The 21,113-nt window shown below is 38.6% G+C and overlaps 1 protein-coding gene across 5 annotated transcripts in view; it reads left to right on the forward strand.

The window, feature by feature from the left end:
- pou6f2 (POU class 6 homeobox 2) overlaps positions 1-21,113 on the forward strand; it is a 174,720-nt gene that overhangs the window by 62,373 nt on the left and 91,234 nt on the right. For all 5 annotated transcript variants that reach the window (XM_067434798.1, XM_067434801.1, XM_067434800.1 and 2 more), the window contains 2 exons: positions 1,272-1,360; positions 13,412-13,634. In XM_067434798.1, the coding sequence (XP_067290899.1) occupies positions 1,272-1,360; positions 13,412-13,634 (312 nt within the window). The remainder of the gene's footprint in view (positions 1-1,271; positions 1,361-13,411; positions 13,635-21,113) is intronic.

Raw genomic sequence — 21,113 nt, forward strand, 5'->3', positions numbered from 1 at the left:
AATCAACCAACACAGAAAACAGAACAGAAACAGAGCTGATGGTGAACAGAAACAGAGCTGATGGTGAACAGAAACAGAGCTGATGGTGGACAGAAAACAGCTGATGGTGGAAGTCTCTGTTAGCTCCGCAGCACACTGTGGTCCACTCCATGTTTCAGATTTCTCCCAGCGGCAGTGTCCCGATGACATCGCCGAGGCACGACAGCTGAAGACCAGATGATGGGTCTTCTTCATGATGATTCAAACGATGGGGATCGCTGCAGCACCATGCAAGAGGCAGAACATTCCTCCGGGCACTTCTGTGGACACACCAGGGCCGGCGCAGATGTCGCTCCACGGTCGCAATGCAGGACGGAACAGCGGCGCAGCCGAGAAGCAGAACATCCCAACATCATGCCGGACGCCGCCGACGAGAGCCCGGATGACGCTAGCCCGGTGCAAACTTCAGCCACCATGCAGCTTAAGCCCAAGGGAGACCACCAGTGAGCACCCGCGGCGAGAAACATCAAATGTCCTCCAAACCAGAAACCAACCGCAGCAATTCAAACGTAAACATTAGAGAAGCGGTTGAAAACGGCGAAACGACGAACAACGACCTCTCAGTGGCTGCCAGCAATCAGCAACAGTCCCAATTGTAGCTCTGACTGTTAGACTAGTCACAAACATAAGGAAATAAAATAAAATGTAAATCTAATAGAACATTAACATGATTTGTTGTGGGTGGAGAAGCGGCGAACAGACAACGCCAGCGTCCTCTCCCCCACGTTGCCTAGCAACTTATGTCATATATATTACAATAACTCCGCAGATGTGTAGTATCTGTGTTGGAGCGCAGTATCTCATTGTGTACGTGTGTGTGTGTCTCTGTGTGTGTGTGTCTCTGTGTGTGTGTGTGTGTGTGTGTGTGTGTGTGTGTGTGTGTGTGTGTGTGTGTGTGTGTTTAAATGTGTACGTTGACAGTTCAGCACAGAACTCAAGCATGTAAATTGATGTGTGTTTTGGGTCGCTGAATTAAGGATACACTGCGTAGTGTATGTAACAGTGCTGCTGTGTGTTTACTCGAGAACACATGGTGTGCAGGCTCTTTTATTGGTAAAACGCTTTACAGCAGCAGTTACAGAGCACCCTACTGAGGGCTCACTGCTGTCACAGCATGATACTGTCTCTGAGTGTTTGTATATGTGGTTATGGGAGGGAAAAATGGAGGAATTTATTGAAAAGGATTTTATTCTTTAAGAATTGACAAATAAGTCTATCTTTTTCTATCTCAGGTGGTTCAGTTCAGTCTGATGCCAGCAGCAGTCCCACAGAACATGGTCACATGGGTCAATCTCACCCCGCATACCCTGTAGGACCACAGGTGAGAACACACACTTTTTACCCTCACACAATTTCATTAACATCAAAATGTGATGTAATTTGCAACCATTTTACATCTGAAATGTGACATTTATGAGTGAATATGTAGTACAGGGTTTATCCATTACCAACTGATTGGATCATTATAAAGTAGGCGTTATGTATAGGGGTCGACTGATATGTGTTTTTCAGAGCTGATGCCGATACTGATTATTACAGATCAAGTAGACCAATATCCAATATTTTGACCCAATATACAGCTCTGGGAAAAATTAAGAGACCACTTAAAGCCCCACTTGGCTACTTTTGCTCTCGGGGTCCCCCTACAGTTTGGAAAAAATAATGTCCTCAACTACTGTCGTAAGATCTGTCATCCTACAACAGGGGATGCCATCGCGCGTGCATTTGTTGACATGACAGCCCTGATAGCCCTGAACTAGTGATGCGCGGTTCGTCTCATAACCCGCGGACCCCGTATGTCTATTTAATGGTCGCGGGTGCGCGGCGTGTTGTAAAAATATATACAGTGGTGCGGTGCGGGCCAAATAACTTCATAAAAGTGTCCCGCGGGTCGGTGCAGCACTAACAGTTCCCCTGAAAACTGCAAGAGGAGTTCTTCTGGCGTCGCGTGTGAAATGTCTTCATCCCAGGTAACGTTACAGTCAGTGGCATATGTTTCAGCATGTCATATGAATATAATTTCATGGGTTTTATTTTTTTCAAACGCCAAATAATCACGATGCTCACGTTTACAAGCCAGCGTCATTATAGTAGTCTATTGGTTACCGTTTTACAGAATCTATATGATACTTCAGTTCAATGTTTGAGTGGTAGCTCACCGTAACAAGCAGAACAGCATCGGTTGGGCACGCCTCCTTCAGCTCATGCCGACGAGCAAACCCTGGTCACATTTTGATCCTCGTCCTGCCTTTAATCCCATCATTTTTTCGTTTCCTCTTATTGCTTTCCTCCAACAAAACCTTTTCTTTCTTATTTGTCTCTGCTGCTTCGGACATGACTATATTATCCGACGAACAAAGTTGGGCTCGCACGTCCGAATGTAAGGAAGTGTGTGTGTTGGTGGAAGTGACGTATGTGCCGTAAAGCAGTCAAATTTTTGTAGGTTTGGAGCAACATTATAGGGAGTAATTAATGACAGAAATGCCATTTTTTGTGAACTATCCCTTTAGGGACAAGCGGTAGCACTTTTACTTTCCTTTTAAACATAACTAACTGTGTTTATTATATGTATTTGAAAGTATTAGCGCAAAAGAAGATTTGAAAGATCCCTGTTTGACAGGCTGAAGCACCTGTGCGTGAATGAAATGTTTAACCGGCAAGGCTTAAAAACAAGCATATGCTAATAATGAACTTTTGTGAATTGCAGTGCCTTGTGTGAGTGTTACTCTACCGCTGCGTGAATGTACGTCTCGTTGTACACATGAACTCTTTAAAAATTGCTTTCCCATCTTGGCAATGCGTCATTGCGCGTCACTCTATGATAACTGACTCTGGGTAAAGAGGCGGGATGTGGCTGGAGCTGAGGTGACGTGAAGACTAACAGACAGCAGACAAACGGCAATCCACCTGTCACTCAAAGTCGCCACACCCTTAACTCTTTCTCCGCCAGCGTTTAAAAAAAAGTTGCAAGGCACCGCCAGGGTTTTTGAACATTTTCACCAAAATGTAATGGCCCATAGAATATTTTGTTTTATGAATATCTGAGAATGCATTATATCATAAGAAATAGCAAAACAACCAAAAAAATAAACCTTTTATTCTAGCTTCTTGCATTCCTTTTTTATCAACACTTGAATATGGGTAAGTTTCATAAAAAGCAACGTTTTAAACAAAAAGCTGCGAAAATCATGTTTAAGTAAAAGACTGTATCCAGATCAGATTCAGAGTGATGATAAAATACAGATGGTGTAGATCGAGTCCATCAACACTCTGCTTGCAATGTCCTATAGCTCATCCTGGGTCACCATTTCATTTGCTAACATTAGGCAGTTTTGATTCATATGTTTAATGATGATGATCACGTTATTTTTCATATGCATATGATTATTACATACGATCGCTTGTTTTACTTAGTCTTACTCGCATGTGTTTTGATCAGGAGATTCAGTACTCATTCAGAAGATGCGTAATAGCGCCCACTATCATCTAACAGTAAAAAAACAGAAACCCTGAAAATTCTGTTTTTGGCCTGGATGCGTTTTCTTATAAATAACAGAACATTTTGTGTTTGGCGGGGAAAAAGTTAATTATGCAGAATGTTAAGGCTTTATATAATGTAAATGAATGAGTTATAAAATAATTCACCCCCCTTACAGTTGTCATGAAGAGCAAAATTAGCTATATAGACAAAGCCACAATTTGTTCCAGGCTGTAAACATGTTTTTTACTGCTGTAAAATTGGACATGGGGCTCAATGAGATTCTGCTCCCTTTTGAAGCACTAGTGGCCAGTCGATAAATTGCAGTTTAAGTCACTTCCATATTTGCTTCAAGAGAAACTGGGGGAGGTTGCCGCTTAGATGTGTACAGTATGCTGAGATGGAGGCACCAGAACTGCAACTGATGGAATGCTCTCTTTCACTAGCCTAGAAATCTAGACGCACCCTAGCGGTAGCAAATCTAATCTGCCTGCGAGTGTTGTCTAGCAACTCTCAATACCCTTCTGAGCTGTAAACGTCAAACTCTTGTTGGGCCAATCACATCGTGTATAGAGTCGGTGGGCGGGGCCATAATGACGACGGCCGAGTTGTGTTTGCGTGCTTCTAGTAAACACAGAAACTGGCGAACGGCGGTCTTTCGAATGACCACGACTCTGGAAGACTTGGAGTTGGAGAAAAGAACAAAGAACGGCACTGAAGTCATTCTTAAAAAGGGAAGATGTGTTCGCTTTTGCCGACCGGATACGGCGAAAGTTTAATCTATCAACGAGCTCCGTTTCACCTTCGTTGCTCTGGTTGGTTGTAGCTCTATCCAATCGCGTGCAGAGGGAGTTTGAAAGACAACCGTTTATCCGGCCACTCAGATTGAGCCCTTTCAATGGTGAGGTTCCAGACCAAACATCTTGTTGTGGGTCTGGCTTGTCAGGCTACTCTTTCACAATACTATGATATTTCTACAAAAGCAGATCGTTGAGACTTTTCAATCGTTTTACAACTTTAGTGTAGTGATTTATTGCAACTTCAACAATGTCTGCTGCTGTCGTACCGTTGAGAGACAATTGATGCTCGATCACTGAAGCAGCTCAGCAGTTAGCAAGTGTTTTTGGTGTGAGATCCAAAAAAAATTCAGTGCCTTCAGCCTACCGTGTTGATTGGCTGGACTTGTGACTCCCAACGAAACAGATAGATGGTGGACAGGCATTGGTCTATGCCACAGAGTGGTGAGTTTCGACAGACTGCATCAAAGCCAAATAGCACATTTCAAAATTAAATAATTTCATCTGCAAATCAGTTTAGAAAATGACCGATACTGATAACAAAAAAAAAAATCATATAATTGGCACAGATATTCGGTCGACTCCTACTTACATACTAGAATGGAGCCAGACTGCATGAGAGCTTGCAAAATTTGGCTTGCATTATACACTCTCATATTTACTCCTCAAATCTGGCCTGTGCGACCAAAATTGTTACTAACTTAAATGAAGTGTATGTAAGATTGTGGCCAAAACTGGTACTGCAATCACTTTCAAATGACTGTAGAGCGGTGTATCCCCTCTCCCCCTCCCCACTGACTCGAGGTTGCCAGATTAGCTGCAGGATCAGCAGGAACGTTTGTAGCTGCAGCTGTGGTAACTAGAGCAGATCTGGCAACCAGGATGCCGAAACACTACTGACTTGTAGGTCAACTATTCTTTTAAGGAAATAATAAAAGATACATTTGATTACTTTTTGATGACTTCAGGGAACATACCATCCAACCCAACACCTAACCAAACCCAGTAAAACAAACAGGCATACACATACTCACAGAAAAATCAACTGTGGCCTTTTTTAGGATGAGAAGAACAAACAAGCTCTTTTAAAAGATGGAGAATGATCATTGTCTGTTGCCATATCCAGCTCAACACACCGCAGCGATGTCCAAGCCCTTGTCTTCTCGTTCCCCTGAGCTCTGCCTTAATAGATGAACCCTGTCAGGACAGTCCCACAGAAACAAACACTTTTCAGCCACACTGCTCTCTCTCTGTGCCATGGCCAATTCCCTTGTTTCTGGATCAATATGTTTTGATGGATTCTCACTCTAGAGACGGATATTGTGTGCACTGCCATTACGGAACTGGATCAGTAAGAGGGCAGTTAGCCCTACATGGGTCCGACTCTTTCCTGTGCCTCTGGCTTCATTCACACACACTGCTATCAGTCTGATTACGAGTAATCTTTCAGCGTTTCCTCCGCTGAGCCGCTCCCTCCGCTCTTCTTATTAGAAAGAGGGATGAGATGGGGGGGATTTTGCGAAAAGAAAGGGGTAATTTAATCCCAAAAGCCAGATCGAGATGGTATGGCGCATTGCTTATGGCTCAAAGTTTCTTGGAAACTCATACATTCAGCACTGATTCTACTAAATTGAATTAACAATCTATTTTGACTGATGCAACCAAGCCCTCCAACACACACTTTTCACGATTCGGTTCAAACCTAAAGGATAAGATCAAGTTCTGCCATACATTCTCTGAATTAATATCCAGGCTAACTCAAAAATACAATACAATATCATTTTTTTTTCAAATGCTGTTTCACTTCAACTTTAAAGGGTACATAATACACACAGTTTCTGCTAATCTCAATCTTGAGTACATAATACGTATAGAGTAGTATTGCATCCTTAATATCTCCGAAGAGTCTTTAGTTTTATCATATTTATAAAAGACAGATACGCTGTACCGATTATTTTGGAAGCGTGCAGTGGGCGGAGCTAAAGAGTCACAAGCACACGCATACATGCCAACAAAACACAGACATTTGATGGAGTTTCACTCACTGCCTGCAGTTACGACTGCTCCGGAAATACAAACTGCATCCACTGTTTCCTTAATGCTGGGTTATTTGGGAAGCTGAACAAGGATATCTTTCCCTCACACTTTTTTTGTGACATTGTTAAATTTGTGCTCTGAAAAGTAAATGACAGCGCTGTCGGCGGCTTCCGTAACCTGAATAAAGCTCGTTGATGGATCTGGTTGATGTGGTAAGCACTCATCCGGGAGAAGTGCCCATATAAGGTATTCTGCCCTTTATGACATCATACAGGGCCATACTCGAAAAACAGGCGCCCTTTAATTATGAAGAATACTTGCAAAATAAAAAAAAATACCATGGTATTTTCATATTTTTGTAATATACATTTTACTAAGGTAATGCCATGTTGTTTTGACATAAACCAGTTTGCCAAACTTGGGTTCATGAGAGAACTCTAGGGGATGACAATCTAAGTAATTAATTCATGTAAAATTTTAATACATGTAAAATTAAATAATAATGAAAATATTATAAAAAAAAAAAAAAAAATGTTTACCTGCACATCATGTGACAACCAGCATCCGAGAACCATTAACATGCAAATGTGTTGTTAAATTATTGGAATATTAATTTTAAAAAAATCTGGGGGTACTCAAAGTAAATATTATACGTCAAAAAGTTTTGGCTGACAAAAAAAGTGTATGAATCTCTGTGCACCATGACTATTTTATGGTGTTGTTTAGTACATTGAAGTACCATGAATACTATTGTATTTGAATCATGTTTTGTATCAAAGTGCCATGGCATCACCATCTGACACATCACTAGAACCAGTACAATATATTTTTTTGTAAAAGTTAACTTTTTCTCCATATTTGTCAGAAAAATCTATATATAATAAGTACATTTATTTTTAAGACAAAAGATAATAATAATACTGAACTTTTATAAAATACAAAATGCACATGTACAATGAAATCTTCAATTAATTTTTTTTTAAAATAAATTCTCAAACATGCCACAATATCTGTGAAAAATGTATTCAGTAGATGTAAATGGAAATTTAGGAGCAGCGATGTGGTCGCGTGACTTAAACAACCCATGGGTATTATGAGTGAGGAGTTGTTCAGCCATTTTAAAGTGTGTTTTGATCCTGGGGGATCCCATTTCACAGACACGCTGGGGTTCAGATCAGTTTGTCAGCTGCCTTGTCGCTTAGAGAGATGGCTGATGGGAAAACGGTGTGAGCCATTAGTGAATCTAACATGAAAAAAGAAAGAGAGAAGATCTAGTTTTCATGCTGAGTCAAGGAGTATATGGCCCTCCCATGATTCCTGACACAGGCGTTCTGGCGACACAACACAATAGTTTATATTCTTTGGCAAAAGCCCATTCAAATTATAACAGCTAAAGTTGTATTTTATCACAGTTAGGTTCTTTGAATACTGGTGTTTTTGTGTGGATGCATGAAGTCAGTTGTCCTCATGTTCACACAGGTGTCCTATAAAGTAACCACAGATGTAGTTCATCACATTATCTATGAACATGTTCCACTATTTGATTACCTGAAAGTCATTTTATTTTATTTTAAGTATCTTATTTTATTCTGATGAATCTAACTTTTTTTCATTAATCGGTACATTTCCATTTCCAACATTAGGTGCTATCTAAATTTCCAAATTAAATGGTTATATAAAATGTATTTACATTTTTTATATTGTTTTACATTTACGCAATTACTTTTATTACTGATTACTGAAAAATGTAAAGGAAAAAAAAAGAAAAAAAGGGGAAAAAAGTGATATTTTATCAGATTAAAAATTATTTGTGATTTAATATAAAACATGGATTGGCCTGATGATTTTGCCTGATTTTTAAATGTTTTCATATATCTGATAAAATTGACAAAAGTAGGGGCAGAGCTATAAAACCTTTTAAAAGAGGTATATTTAGATTTTTTTTTCTTAGTATTACCAATAAAATCTGTATGAGGACAAGTAATTTTAAATGTAGTAGTGACTGATCTTTTAGCATCTTAATTTCTATCAAATAAATAAGTAAGTAAAACAAAATGATTCTGATGTAGTTAAATAAATAAATAAATAAATAAAAAATAGTGACGTAAAGTTGTTTCGTGTCAGATACCAAGTCAAAAAAATTGTGGTATGTAATTACGGTATACAGAAAACAAAATCATTACCAAAAGAACCCAGTGAAACCTACGCTGGTTAACCATCTTCATACCAAATGGATGCAGTGTTCTATAAAGTTTGTCTTAAGCTCTAAGCTATCCATCTGGTTTTAGTCATCTTCAGACTGATGGAGGCTGTTGAGCTCTGTTGTTTAGGTCAAGTGCCCTTTTAATAATTTCCTCTGTACGATGAGTGGGGTTTAGAACGGGCCATTAAGAGTTAGTTGATATGTACAAAAATGCCTAGCCCAGCGCTATAGACAAATTTCATCCTTTTAAATAATTCAAACAAAGCCACACTAAAATGGCTGCGTTTTTAAGTTCAATTAACTACATTCCTTAAATATAAAAGCGTGTAAAATGTGGGCCATAGAGGTTCTTAATTTAGCTCTTTATTTATAGATTGAAGAACAATCTACCTGTGCCATATATATTTTATGGTCCTATATTGTCTTAAACATTGACGCTTTGGTTTAAATCTTGATCTCAATATACGCACTGCTGTTAAAAGTTGTTATTTTTAACATTTAATAATAAGGAGAAATGTTTCTCAAACAGCAAATCAGCATATTAGAATGAAGGCTTCTAAAAGGCAGCTTTGCCATCACAGGAATAAATTAAGTTTTCTGTTTCAGTTACACTTTAGTTCACAGCCCAGTTCTCACTGTTAAACTATGACTTTTGCCTCCATAAACTGCCTATTAGTAGTTAGTAAGTTGTTAGATAAGTTTAGGTATTGTGTAGGATTAAGGGATGTATAATATGGTCTTGGAAAATAAGGCATTAATTGTGCTTTATAACTCGGAAAAATAAAGGTTCTTTATGGGCACCGTTTTTGTTACCTTTATTGGATACCACAAGAGTATACTAATAAACAGCCAATATCCTAGTAATATGCATGCTAATAAGCAACTAGTTAATAGCGAGAATTGGATACTAATGTGTTACCAAATCTTATATTAAAACAGAAAACAATTATTATTGTAATTGTATATTTCTCTTTTACTTTTAGATCAAATAATTTCAGCATTTGAGTAACGTAAGCATTAGAGACTTCTTTCAAAAACATAAAAAAATAATTTTGATCCCAAACTTTTGCACGATATTCTTAGCTCTCAAGAACATGTCAACCATATAGATTTCTAAACTGACTTATTCAAAAAGCAAATATTTCAAGCATATGGGGATAGAGGCAAACCAAATCACTTTGAGATTGAGATGAGATGCTGGCAGACAGTCTTTGATTTTGTGCCTCAAATAACCGACATCACACACACTTAAAACAGCAAGATTAAGCATATGCCACACAGCTATGTCAGAAGAGTCTTTGTTGTCTTCCTTTGACTGGCTAATTGATTTTTTTTTTTTTTTGCACTTTTTATGTCAATGTTTAAAGTGAACGAAATGACAAATGACATCTCTCAGTATGTTCTATAAGAAAGGTTTTTGTCTTTTTGACAAATTCTTTTTTTTTTGTGATAAAAAAAGAATATTAATAGTGTTGTTTTGTTGCTGATTAGCCTACCATTGGATTCAAGATGTTTGTTGTAAATGAAATGTTAAAGCGACAAGCATGCCTTGTCTTATCACACAGAAGTTAAATGCATCAGTGAACCACTTTCAGTTTGAAAGTTTTCTCTAGAACCTCCCATCTTGAAAATATTCATTATTAACATTTAATATTTGTCATTTCATTATTTGTTTCATTCGTGTTTAAAAAATAGGAAAACTGCTGAAACTGGTTCTACCAGAAATGGTTTTGGTTCTCTACTTAACTTTAAAGTCCCCAAATTTAAATTAAAGATCCCCAAATGATTCAAACCTCTAGCCAACTGTGGAGTTTTAAAGAGTTTGAGAATTTACACTGTTGTCCGTACGCAAACCCATCACTGAAGAAATAATCTGACTTAAATGGAAAAGTCTTCAGTAATACAGGTTGACTGTACAAGATCAAGCAAAAGAAGCAGCAATAAATGCCAACGGGAGCGATGATAATGAGAGAGAGAGAGAGAGAGAGAGAGAGAGAGAGAGAGAGAGAGAGAGAGAGAGAGAGAGAGAGAGAGAGAGAGAGAGAGAGAGAGAGAGAGAGAGAGAGAGGAGGTGACAGAGAGAGAGAGAGAGAGAGAGAGAGAGAGAGAGAGAGAGAGAGAGAGAGAGAGAGAGAGGAGGTGACAGAGAGAGAGAGAGAGCTGAGATGTAGGAAGGAGCAGTAGAACCCAAGCGGCAATCTCCCGCGATCTCTCTTGAAGCCAGTTACGGAAGTAATGTAAACTGCAATTCCTCAACTGGCTCCAGAAGGGAGCAGACTCTCATTGAGCCCCATGTTAAAATTTTCAACTTTACAGCAGAAAAAAACATGTTTAGAGCCTGGTACAAATTGTGGTTTTGGCCTTTATGGCTAATTTTGACCTTCATGACAACTCTGAGGAGGGTGATATTTTTTATAACTCATTCGTTTACGTTATAAAAAGTCTTTAAGTTCTGCATATTTAAGGGCGTGGTTACAGGTGGATAGCCATTTATCTGCCGTCTATAGTCATTTCGTCACCTAAGCTCTGCCCACACCCCGCCTTTTTGCCCATTTTCTGTTATCTTGGAGTGACACGCGATGACTGACTCGCAAGATGGCAACGCCCAGCTCGTCTCTACTTTAAGCTTCAGAACGGCTTATCAGAATCCTATGGGTGACGTCAGGGACACTACGTCCATATTTTTTTAACAGTCTATGGTAGAACCTTGTATCTCCATTTTCATAATTTTTTTTTTTGTATTTATAAATCATTCATTACCATTGGTCACCCTTTATGTCTGTATGTGGGTTTTGCAAATATTTAACCAATGGAAAGTATTAAAAAGAGGTTTGACTTTGACCTTGTAATTCCATTGGTTCATCAAACTGTCAGTAAAAACTCCTCCCCGTCTCAAACTTGAATGAAGTGCCACCAACATTTTGGATCGGCTCTGTTTGTAAAGCAAGGGTAAATAAAGATTTAAATTATTAAACTTAACTTATTTTTTGAGCATTTGCTCAAAAAAACACAAAAAACACAATATGGGCCAGATTTACTAACAGCTTGCGCCATCCAGCGTAAACCCTTTCTTGGCAGGAATGTATAATTTGTATTAATTAAAATTACTGAATATTTAAAAACAGACATTTTCTTATTCCAAAGCTTTTAGTAGGTTCAAATTGGTAAGACTGACCTACTACAGGTGAAATACAATAAAATACAAAATTATTTTCAGAAAAATTACTGTAGTTCACCAATAATTTTTTTTAAAGACAGTATGTCTTTACCCAGACTCTAATTTGCACTGCTCTTGGTAGATTGCGTCGCTCATTATGGAAATGATCGGGCTGTGTCTGTGTTCTTAAATGTGTGTATTGACAGTAAATCATGCACAAAACTTTCCAGTCCAACGGCACTTTTATGGGATGTGTAACCGTGGGGACCTAAATTAAGGTACTCATGAGGAAACAAGCTTATAAATTACACCGAATAATTAAAAAAAATGTTTGTAAAAATGCAAGTTTTCTTTGATTGGTAAGTTTAGGGGTAGTGTATGTGTAAGGGGGTAGAATATACAATTTGTACAGTATAAAAAACATTCCTTCTATGAATTAACGTGTGATTAACGCATCGCATTTTCTATGTGATCTGTGGCGTAGCGCGTCGCTGGAGAAATCGAGAGCAACCATAGACGTAAAGGATGCAGCTGCTAACATTAAGAGGGAGAGAAAAGGGTTAACATTAATATTACTATTCTAAACCAAAAGTGCAGTTACTAGCTACAAGCTATTGTATTTAACTTTTATTAGACTCCAGGTCGAAAAAAAAGTGTTTTTACCCTGAGTACATTCTCTGCAGCTGCAAGCTCACTCTCACTCATGTCTGAGGTAAATCATTAACACCATCAGCACTTACAGTACATGTGTTTTATTGAACTTAATATTACAATCGGCTAAAACGAATAAGCAGGTTACTTTACTGAACAAGAGCCCTCCAGAGTCCGTGTTTCTCACGTGAATCGCGGCACAGTTCGACACACACACACACACACACACACACACACACACACACACACACACACACACACACACACACACACACACACACACACACACACACACACACACACACACACACATACACACACACACACACACACACACACACACACACACACACACACACACACACACACACACACACACACACACACACACACACACACACACACACACAAAATACTGGCATTTCAATAGGGAACACACATCTCTTAAAGGGGCCACACTATATTCTTACTCGTGGAATATAGACCTCCTCCAGGTAAAGTATAGTACTGGTGCACTCCCAGGTCTGCATGACAGCTTTCACATTATCAGTTTTTCATACAAACTGTGCCCTGTTCTAAATTAAAAATATAAAAACTCCCTTTATTTATATTCTTAAAATGAGAGAAATCACTGCTTATTCAGAATTTTTTAGCTTAGGCTTAAGAGACATGAACAAGTTATTTGATAAGCATCTCGGACCTTTGACACATGTCTAGTCTTCATGCTGTTTTATTGATTATTATTGAATAAGTATGGTTTCATTAATAATAAACGTACATATGCATAAAGAATGCATATTTGTCCATACCCATGGTGATTAGAGTATTACAAACGTCATTTAAATAAAATTTAAGATACATTTACAACTGAGAAAAATTGTGCGTTTAAATTGTGATTATTTAATTGCGTGTTAACTCATGACAATCATGCGATTAATCACGATTAAATATTTTAATTGATTGACAGCCCTAATATATATATATATATATATATATATATATATATATATATATATCGTAGACTTACTGTTAAACTTTCTCTCTTTCAGTCTCTACTGGTTGCTCAGCAGCTGGCATCGGCGGTTAGTGGAGTGATGTCCGGTGGAGCTCCGGGTCTGAACCAGCCCATTCTGATTCCCTTTAACGCTGGTGGGCATCTGGGTGGACAGCAGGGCCTGGTTCTCTCTCTGCCCACTGCTGCCAACATACAGGGCCTGGTGGCAGCCGCTGCTGCTGGTGGCATCATGACACTCCCCCTACAGAATCTACAAGGTATGAGTACTTACTGATCAGTTTCACCATTTCTTTATTTATTTCAATAATTACAAAATATATATTTATTATTTATTTATTCAATATATAATGCTAACGGTCTATAATGCATCGAATGTACATGCTGTGTTAAATTTGAGTTTCGGGTCATATACATTTACATTTTATGTTTTTATGTTAACATTTTGTTGTTTATTTATAAATTGTAATCTATAAACAGAAAGAATACACACTTAAATGAATACACATTTTAAAGCAAGGGTTAAAAAGTACCATCAGAGCCTGTAAAGTCAAATTCAACAAGGGGATATGATGAAAATATTCTGTGGTATACAGCATATGGTCTACAGTTTGTTGTGTTTTTGGGGCTCTTTTTGGGACTTTTGGGAAAAGTGGTGCCATCTCAAAATCCAACTAGTACACGTTTAAGTTATACCTGCGGAAAGTGCCTGGCAAGGCCGAGGACAGGAGGATCAGAGTGATATAGGCGGGGAAAGTAGTTCACATTCATTACAGGTCAGCGTTTTGCAACGAAGCGCAAAAGCACTTAAAGGCTCTTTCTTCTTTCAGTAGGAGTATTCACTGTGTCTTCTCCTCTTTACCTCTATCTCTCCCCCTCCTCTTTCCTTCCGTCCGCACATCCATACTTCTTCTTGCCTTTTAAACTTTAATGCACGAATGTTCTCTTTTGATCATAGTTGTAAATGGTTTTCATTTTAATGTTTAAAACATTGTCTCTTTTATACCATTAGATTGAGGGGTGGAAGGGGGAAACCGTCAGTCATAAATCATAGATGAGGTTCCTTCTCTAATGCCTGACTAAAAAATGATAGGTTATAAATTTGAGTGCATGTAAAATAGCACGTTTTCCTTTTTCGGAGGAGAAGGCCGAAGATTAAAATAATGCACGGCAGGAAACGGGTTGTCCCGAAGAGATGGATGGACTGATGGCTAAAATAGTGGGATGGAGAAGAAGTCTCTAATGGACACAAACATGCATAAATAACAACACGCATCAGAGCACGTCTAGGCTTTTAATAAACGCTCATATGGGCTAAATAAATATCTAAAATTTTCCAGAATCCCCCGACACGATAATGTGCCCGTGGGGCCTTGCTCACATGAGGACACTCTAAAATGGATCCTAGAATGTGGTACTATGCTGGAGTGAATTTTAATGGTCCATTAATTGTCCGTCTTAACTGGACATTTACTTTTTCTGCTTGTTCTGCAGCACTGTTGGTAGTGAGTTGGTAGATTCTTTTTTCTCAGACTCTTCAGACTCTAAAGTCTTGTTTATATTCGACGCGTCCGCACGAGCACGAGGATGCGCACGGCAAAAATGACGTCAACGCGGAGTGGGCAGTTGTGTGCAGTGGCATTTAAACGATGCCCAATTGGCACTAAGGGGCCTAAAGTGTGCCAAGAAAACATCCCCCACACCATTACACCACCACCACAGTGGTAACAAGGCATAATGGAGTAATTATATTATGACGTGCCTTGTTGGCAAGTGCTATTCACACTAACTCCACCCAACAATACCTGGTTGGGCCATACAAGATTCTCTTTCCCCGCCAGCATTTAAAAAAAAAGTTCCCAACCACCGCCAGGGTTTTTGACCATTTTCACAAAATGTTTTAGCCTGTAGAATATTTAGTTTTATGAATATCTGAGCATGCATACATCAAAAAAAAAAAAAAAGAGCTGACTTTTCTTTTAATCAAAAAACCTGTTTTATTCTAGTTTCATGCATTACTTTTTTATTAACACTTGAATATGGGTACGTTTTAAAAAAAAAAGAAGCAATTTTTCGAACAAAAAGCTGAGAATATCACATTTTGTGAAAGACTGTATCCAGATTTGATTCAGAGCAATGATCAAACACAGATGGAGTAGATCCAGTCCACCAACACCCAAAATGCTTGCACAGTCCTATAGGTCCACAATTTATTCAGTAACCAGATAGTTTTGATTTATATGATGTTTAAAGATGATGATCACATTATTTTGCATATGCATCTGCTTACATTGACTCGCTGGTTTTACTCCATCTTTCTCACGTGTGTTTTGATCAGGAGATTCTGTTCTCATTTAGAAGATGCGTAATAGCGCCCCCTAGCATCTGACAGTGAAAACAAGGAAACCCGGAAAATTCAGTTTTTGGCAGGGAAGCGTTTTCTCATAAATAATGGAAAATTCCGTGTTTGGCAGGGAAAGGGTTAAAAAAGACTTGCGTATTTCAATATCTTCAGTGGTGTAGTCAGTAGAGCGTAAGGCTCATGTGGAACTCACTTTTGACGCGATCGACCCAGGTTCGAATCCGCCTTTTGCAGAGGTCGCTTTTTTCCTATTCCCATAACGTCACACCGGAAAGGCATTTACTTTCAGTACAAATTAAGCAAATGTTCTAAAAGTGGAAATTAAGTGCCTAACAAAATATTTAATAATAATACAAGTATTTATTTATTGGGTAGGGTTGGGGTAGGTGTAGCGAGGGCTTTTATGGTGCCATTAAAGCGGCATCCATTTAATAATTTTGATAAATATAATCATTTACACTCTGCTATTATTGCATCCTACGAATGTACAACAATACCGAGGTGCAAGTAGTATGTATCTTCAAAAAAAAAGTATAACTAGTATCTGATTACTATTTACACATATTGGAACTGCTAATTTTACACAGTGTCAATAGAATATATCACTATTTTCACTTAGTGTTAATAGCATCGCTAAGACAATGCTGCTTTTGTAACTTAGTATACAGTCTATTAGCTGTTTACACTTGGTATTCATTTTTGGGTGAACTGTCCCTTTAAGTACTTCTTGCTCTCAAATCATGAACACTGATATTGTGTTTCTTTGTGGAACAAATGCAAACAGAAAAGTGATAAACTAGTGTGAATTATTCTGACTAGGCCTCTCAGTTTTAGAATCAGAACCTGGGGGATTCTCTAAGGGCATAGTGTCACGGGTGCCATGTGACATTAAATGATGTGACTGTGTCTGCTCTCCCTACAGCCAGTCACACTGTCCCACAATCCCACAATCCTATATCCCACCCCCCACCCCATTGATGGAGAGCTGCTGGCACAGCGCTTCTGCCAGACAGTCTTAGTTGAGCAGTGAGCTCAGCCCCCAGGCCTGATTAATCACAACCTGCTGAGATCTAGACCTCAAGCACCAAAAAAGACACATACTGTAGATCAGCATGCTTGTGTAGTATGTTCTAATTAACTCAAAACTTAAACACAAAAACAAAGGTAAAGCAGACAGGCCACTTGCATAAGTTTTGAGTCACACTAATGAGGAGCAAATAAGATCTAATAGCTCATGTCAGGGTGAGAATTCAATAAAAATAATTCAATTCATGATTTGGATCGCGTTTCAAATTGCCAAACTGCTTAAATCACATGACATTGGCGATCCGAATCATGAATCATGATTCACAACCGTTTGAATCTTTATTTGAGGATTGAAAACCAAACCGGAAGAGAAGATAATGCTGAATAAAGTCGTAGTTTTTATGCTTTTTGGACCAAAATGTATTTTTGATGCTTCAAGCGATTCTAATTAACTAACTGATGTCACATATGGACTGTTTTGAGGATGTTTTTATTACCTTTCTGGACAGTATAGTGAGCATACACTTCCGTACGCTCTCGGACTAAATATAAAATATCTTAAACTGTGTTGCAAAGATGAACGGAGGTCTTACGGGTGTGGAACAACCTTAAAGGTGCACAACGCAACTTTTCGTCCACTAGAGGTCCCCTATTCAAAACAAATGCATAGTTTGATGACGGCAAGTTTGAGCGCAGCATCTTGGGACATGTGGTCTTCACCTCACAGCCGGTGGAAAAATGATGTTTTGATTTTACTCTGTGCGTTCGCTCGGCGCCGCTGTGACTTTTTCACGCTGCTAAGAGTAAAGCGCTTCTTCCAAATAAAACCGAGGGTAGCGCAGATATGACACGATTGACAGGCGACTCGCTCCAACGCTATGCTGAAACGTCCCGGTCCTTAGTTGAAATAGCAATTTTCTCACAATTTACAAATAGTTGGAAACATTTGGGATATTGTAAGTACTCAACTGAACAAAATATATAACACTGGCCTAGTGGTTTTTGTATATTTGACTGCAAAAATACTACATAGTGCACCTTTAATGCCATACATTTCATTTTTGGGTGAACTAAACCTTTAAGTGTTTTTTCTTTCATTTTTAATGTGCCCTTCTACACCACAGACTGAACAAAATGAAGCATTGCTTGGGTAATTGTTTGACCTAAATTATTGTTATCTAATTGTGTACTTAAATTTAACATCTTACAGCTGACAGGTTGATTGTAATCCATTACATACCTTTCTATCAAAGTTATCTGACATTTGAATTACAGTTTAACTTTTGAGTTCTTGTCATATTTTATTGCCTTTTCCTATATAGCAAATAAACTGTGATAATGTGAGAAAGTGGTCTAAATAGATTTTGATTTGACTGTACCTTACTAACTTTTAATAAGCAGTAAATAAGAATTTTATTGAGGCAAAAATCACAGTTAATAGTGACAATTGGACCCTAATTTAAAGTGTGACCAAATTCTGTCAGCATTTACTCACCTTCATGTCTTTCCAAACCTGTATGACTTTTTGTGGATCGTAAAAGAAGATATTTTGAGAAATGTCTGCTTTTGTCTATACAGTGGAAGTCATAATTTTTGTTTGTTTGTCTGGTAAGGACTATTTTCCATTTTTAGGTGAACTAACCCTTTAACATGTAAAAAAAAACAAAAAACATCACTTTTAAAGCAAAAGAACTGCTAGAGCCCCTTATGACATCATAGCTCTCACCTTTTCCAAATTTGGAGACGGCCGTCTCACTGCGAGCGTCCACGTGAGGGTGCCGAGCAGAAGGCTCAGTGGTGCGTGCGCACACCCGCCACTGCGTCTCTGCACTGATGAATGGTCGTCACAGCGATGGGGCAGCTTCATGAAGTTCGGCACGGTCGTCTAAATAAAAGCCTGCGCTTGCGTTACTCCGTGCTCATTTTAAACCCTGGCGCCGCTGTAGCTTGTTATTTTGTCAGGAAGATTAATGTCTGGACATGTCAAGTAAAGAAAGTGAATTCCCTCTTGAACACCATGTGTACGATTCCAGCCGCAACTTGAATAGAATAAGAATCAGCCTCATGTTTGTTCGTCCATCAGACTATAAACACGGTGTTAGGAATAGAACTAATCATATATATTTAGAGCTTGTTAAAAGAAAAGAGATTGGATTAGAAATTATAATGTGAATATAAATGAGGTAGGCTGGTGTTTCAAAGAGCATGGCAAAATGAAAGTCTGTTTGCTTGACACTGTGACATTTCTTCATGTCACAAATAACATCGTTTGATTTCATTTGACTTGATATGCGACTTAATGATATGATTTCGCTGTTTTGAAAATTACAAATCCCTCTGTTGTACGTTCCTTCCATACTCTGTCTCATAACAAACCAAATGACAGAATGTGCTTCTCCTTACATCAAAGCGTCTTTCAATAAGCTGCAGAACGAAAATAACATCTACGTGGTTGCTCATCAGCTCAGAAAGCCTCAAAACAGGCCTCTCGCAAAAAACATAAGGGTAACCCTCAGATCATGAAATAACTGTCTTTTCATGACCTATGAAAAGGCTTTTTGGAAACATCCTTGTAATACGGCATATTTTCCCTAAAGAGATGTAAGGCAAATGAAAGATCAGTGCAACATTGTCAGCCTACTTTGAGTTAATGCAGAACAAATGTATACTCTGGCTCTTTCATATTCATATTGTAAGCTGCCTGATCGGCGCACATCAGAACCTGCAGCGTAGCGTGTAGGGGGAGTGTGGGGGGGTTCTGGGAAGGAATAGTGTGCGTGTTCCCTTTGCAGGAAACATAAAACGGCACTCAGGGATGAGGAGTAATTGCCTGAGTCTCTCCACGCTCGTAGGCTAATGAGGAACCATGTTGGCTCTAATCACAACACTGCTCCTCTGTCTCAATGAAAGAGCAGTTGTAGTCTCACAGGAGTCGTTCTCCTGTCAGACCGGGGCATCGCTTTAGACTGAGTACTGACACAGACGAGGGAACTTGAAGCTGCTAACTCACTTAGGTTAGCTAAAAGTAGCCAAGTCAAAGAGAAACTTGAAGCCTTAAGGGTGATAAAGTTTAACACGAGGAAAAAGACAATAGAAAGCTCGTAATTTGCTAGCGACGTGTTTGTGACTAAAGTAACAAGAACTGTTACTCTTGCCGTATTTAAGAGACTTTCGTTTCGAGTCAATACTTGCTAAAGGAAAGTTCTCCGCTACTGCAAATGGTACCTCCCTAGAGAACACGGGTTTACGACTCTGACAAGATAATAAAAACTTGGCCTTAAACTAGAGCAATTACATTATATACGTTTTTTTTTTGTTGAAAGTGCAACACATGTACATCAGTTAAAATCTCCAAAAAAGTGTCGATTTATGACCCTTGAAAACGCTAGCTCCATAAAACATTTGTTGTGAGCGAGCTGTCCGTGGTGCTGAACTGAACCAGTTCACTTTATGGTGCTGTGTTGTAGTACTTGAGACCGGTCTTAAGACCATTTTTTGAAGATCTTGGTCTCGAGCACATTTGCTCTCAGGGTCAGACTTGTTTTCAAGACCAGTCAAGACCGTAGCCGCTGGGATATTACTAAATTCCCGGTCCATTGTCTGATTTATTTATTAACATCATAAATGTGCTTGGATGTAAAACTTACAGCTTCAGATGCCATCACTAACTTATTTCTATTTTGATTTATTTATTGTGCCGGTTCAGAAATAAATTAAGGATTATGTAAAAAATGTCACCAACATTAATACAAATGGCCACACAATTCAATATATTGTTGCAAAAAAAGTACTTGTATGAGATCTGGATTTTTAGAGTATAACGTGATATAAATATGCAATATCACAAGAGCTGTTTTCACTAATTTGAGCATGACCGCAAACATAATATTACTTTTATACAAACATTCAAAACATAACAAAACAACAACTTTATTCTCAACATTATTTATGGATTTGTAATTTACCAATTCAGATGTGTCTTCTGTACCATCCCTGCAGTGCAAAGATTCATTTTGTTGTCAATGATTTTGGCAGATTTACTAAATGGTGCAAATTAGCATGAGAGAGCAATTTCGGAGTGGGAAGTTCTGCGCGTGATCTACTGACAAATTAACACAGCCAGATCATCTCCACAATGACAGGCGCAATCTACGAAGAGCAGCGTAAATTAACATCTAGCTTAATACATGCTTTTTTGGGGGTGTTAAATAATGATGCAAATACCAGTACATTGACTAGTGCAAACCTTTGTAAACCACCTTGCATGATTCATGACTGTCCTCCCATAAATTTTGGATCTGATAGGGAAACTTCTATAAATGCACGTGCAATAAGGTCAGCCGCAAAAATG

The sequence above is a fragment of the Pseudorasbora parva genome, chromosome 24 (assembly GCF_024679245.1).
Source record: "Pseudorasbora parva isolate DD20220531a chromosome 24, ASM2467924v1, whole genome shotgun sequence".
NCBI classification, from domain to species: domain Eukaryota; kingdom Metazoa; phylum Chordata; class Actinopteri; order Cypriniformes; family Gobionidae; genus Pseudorasbora; species Pseudorasbora parva.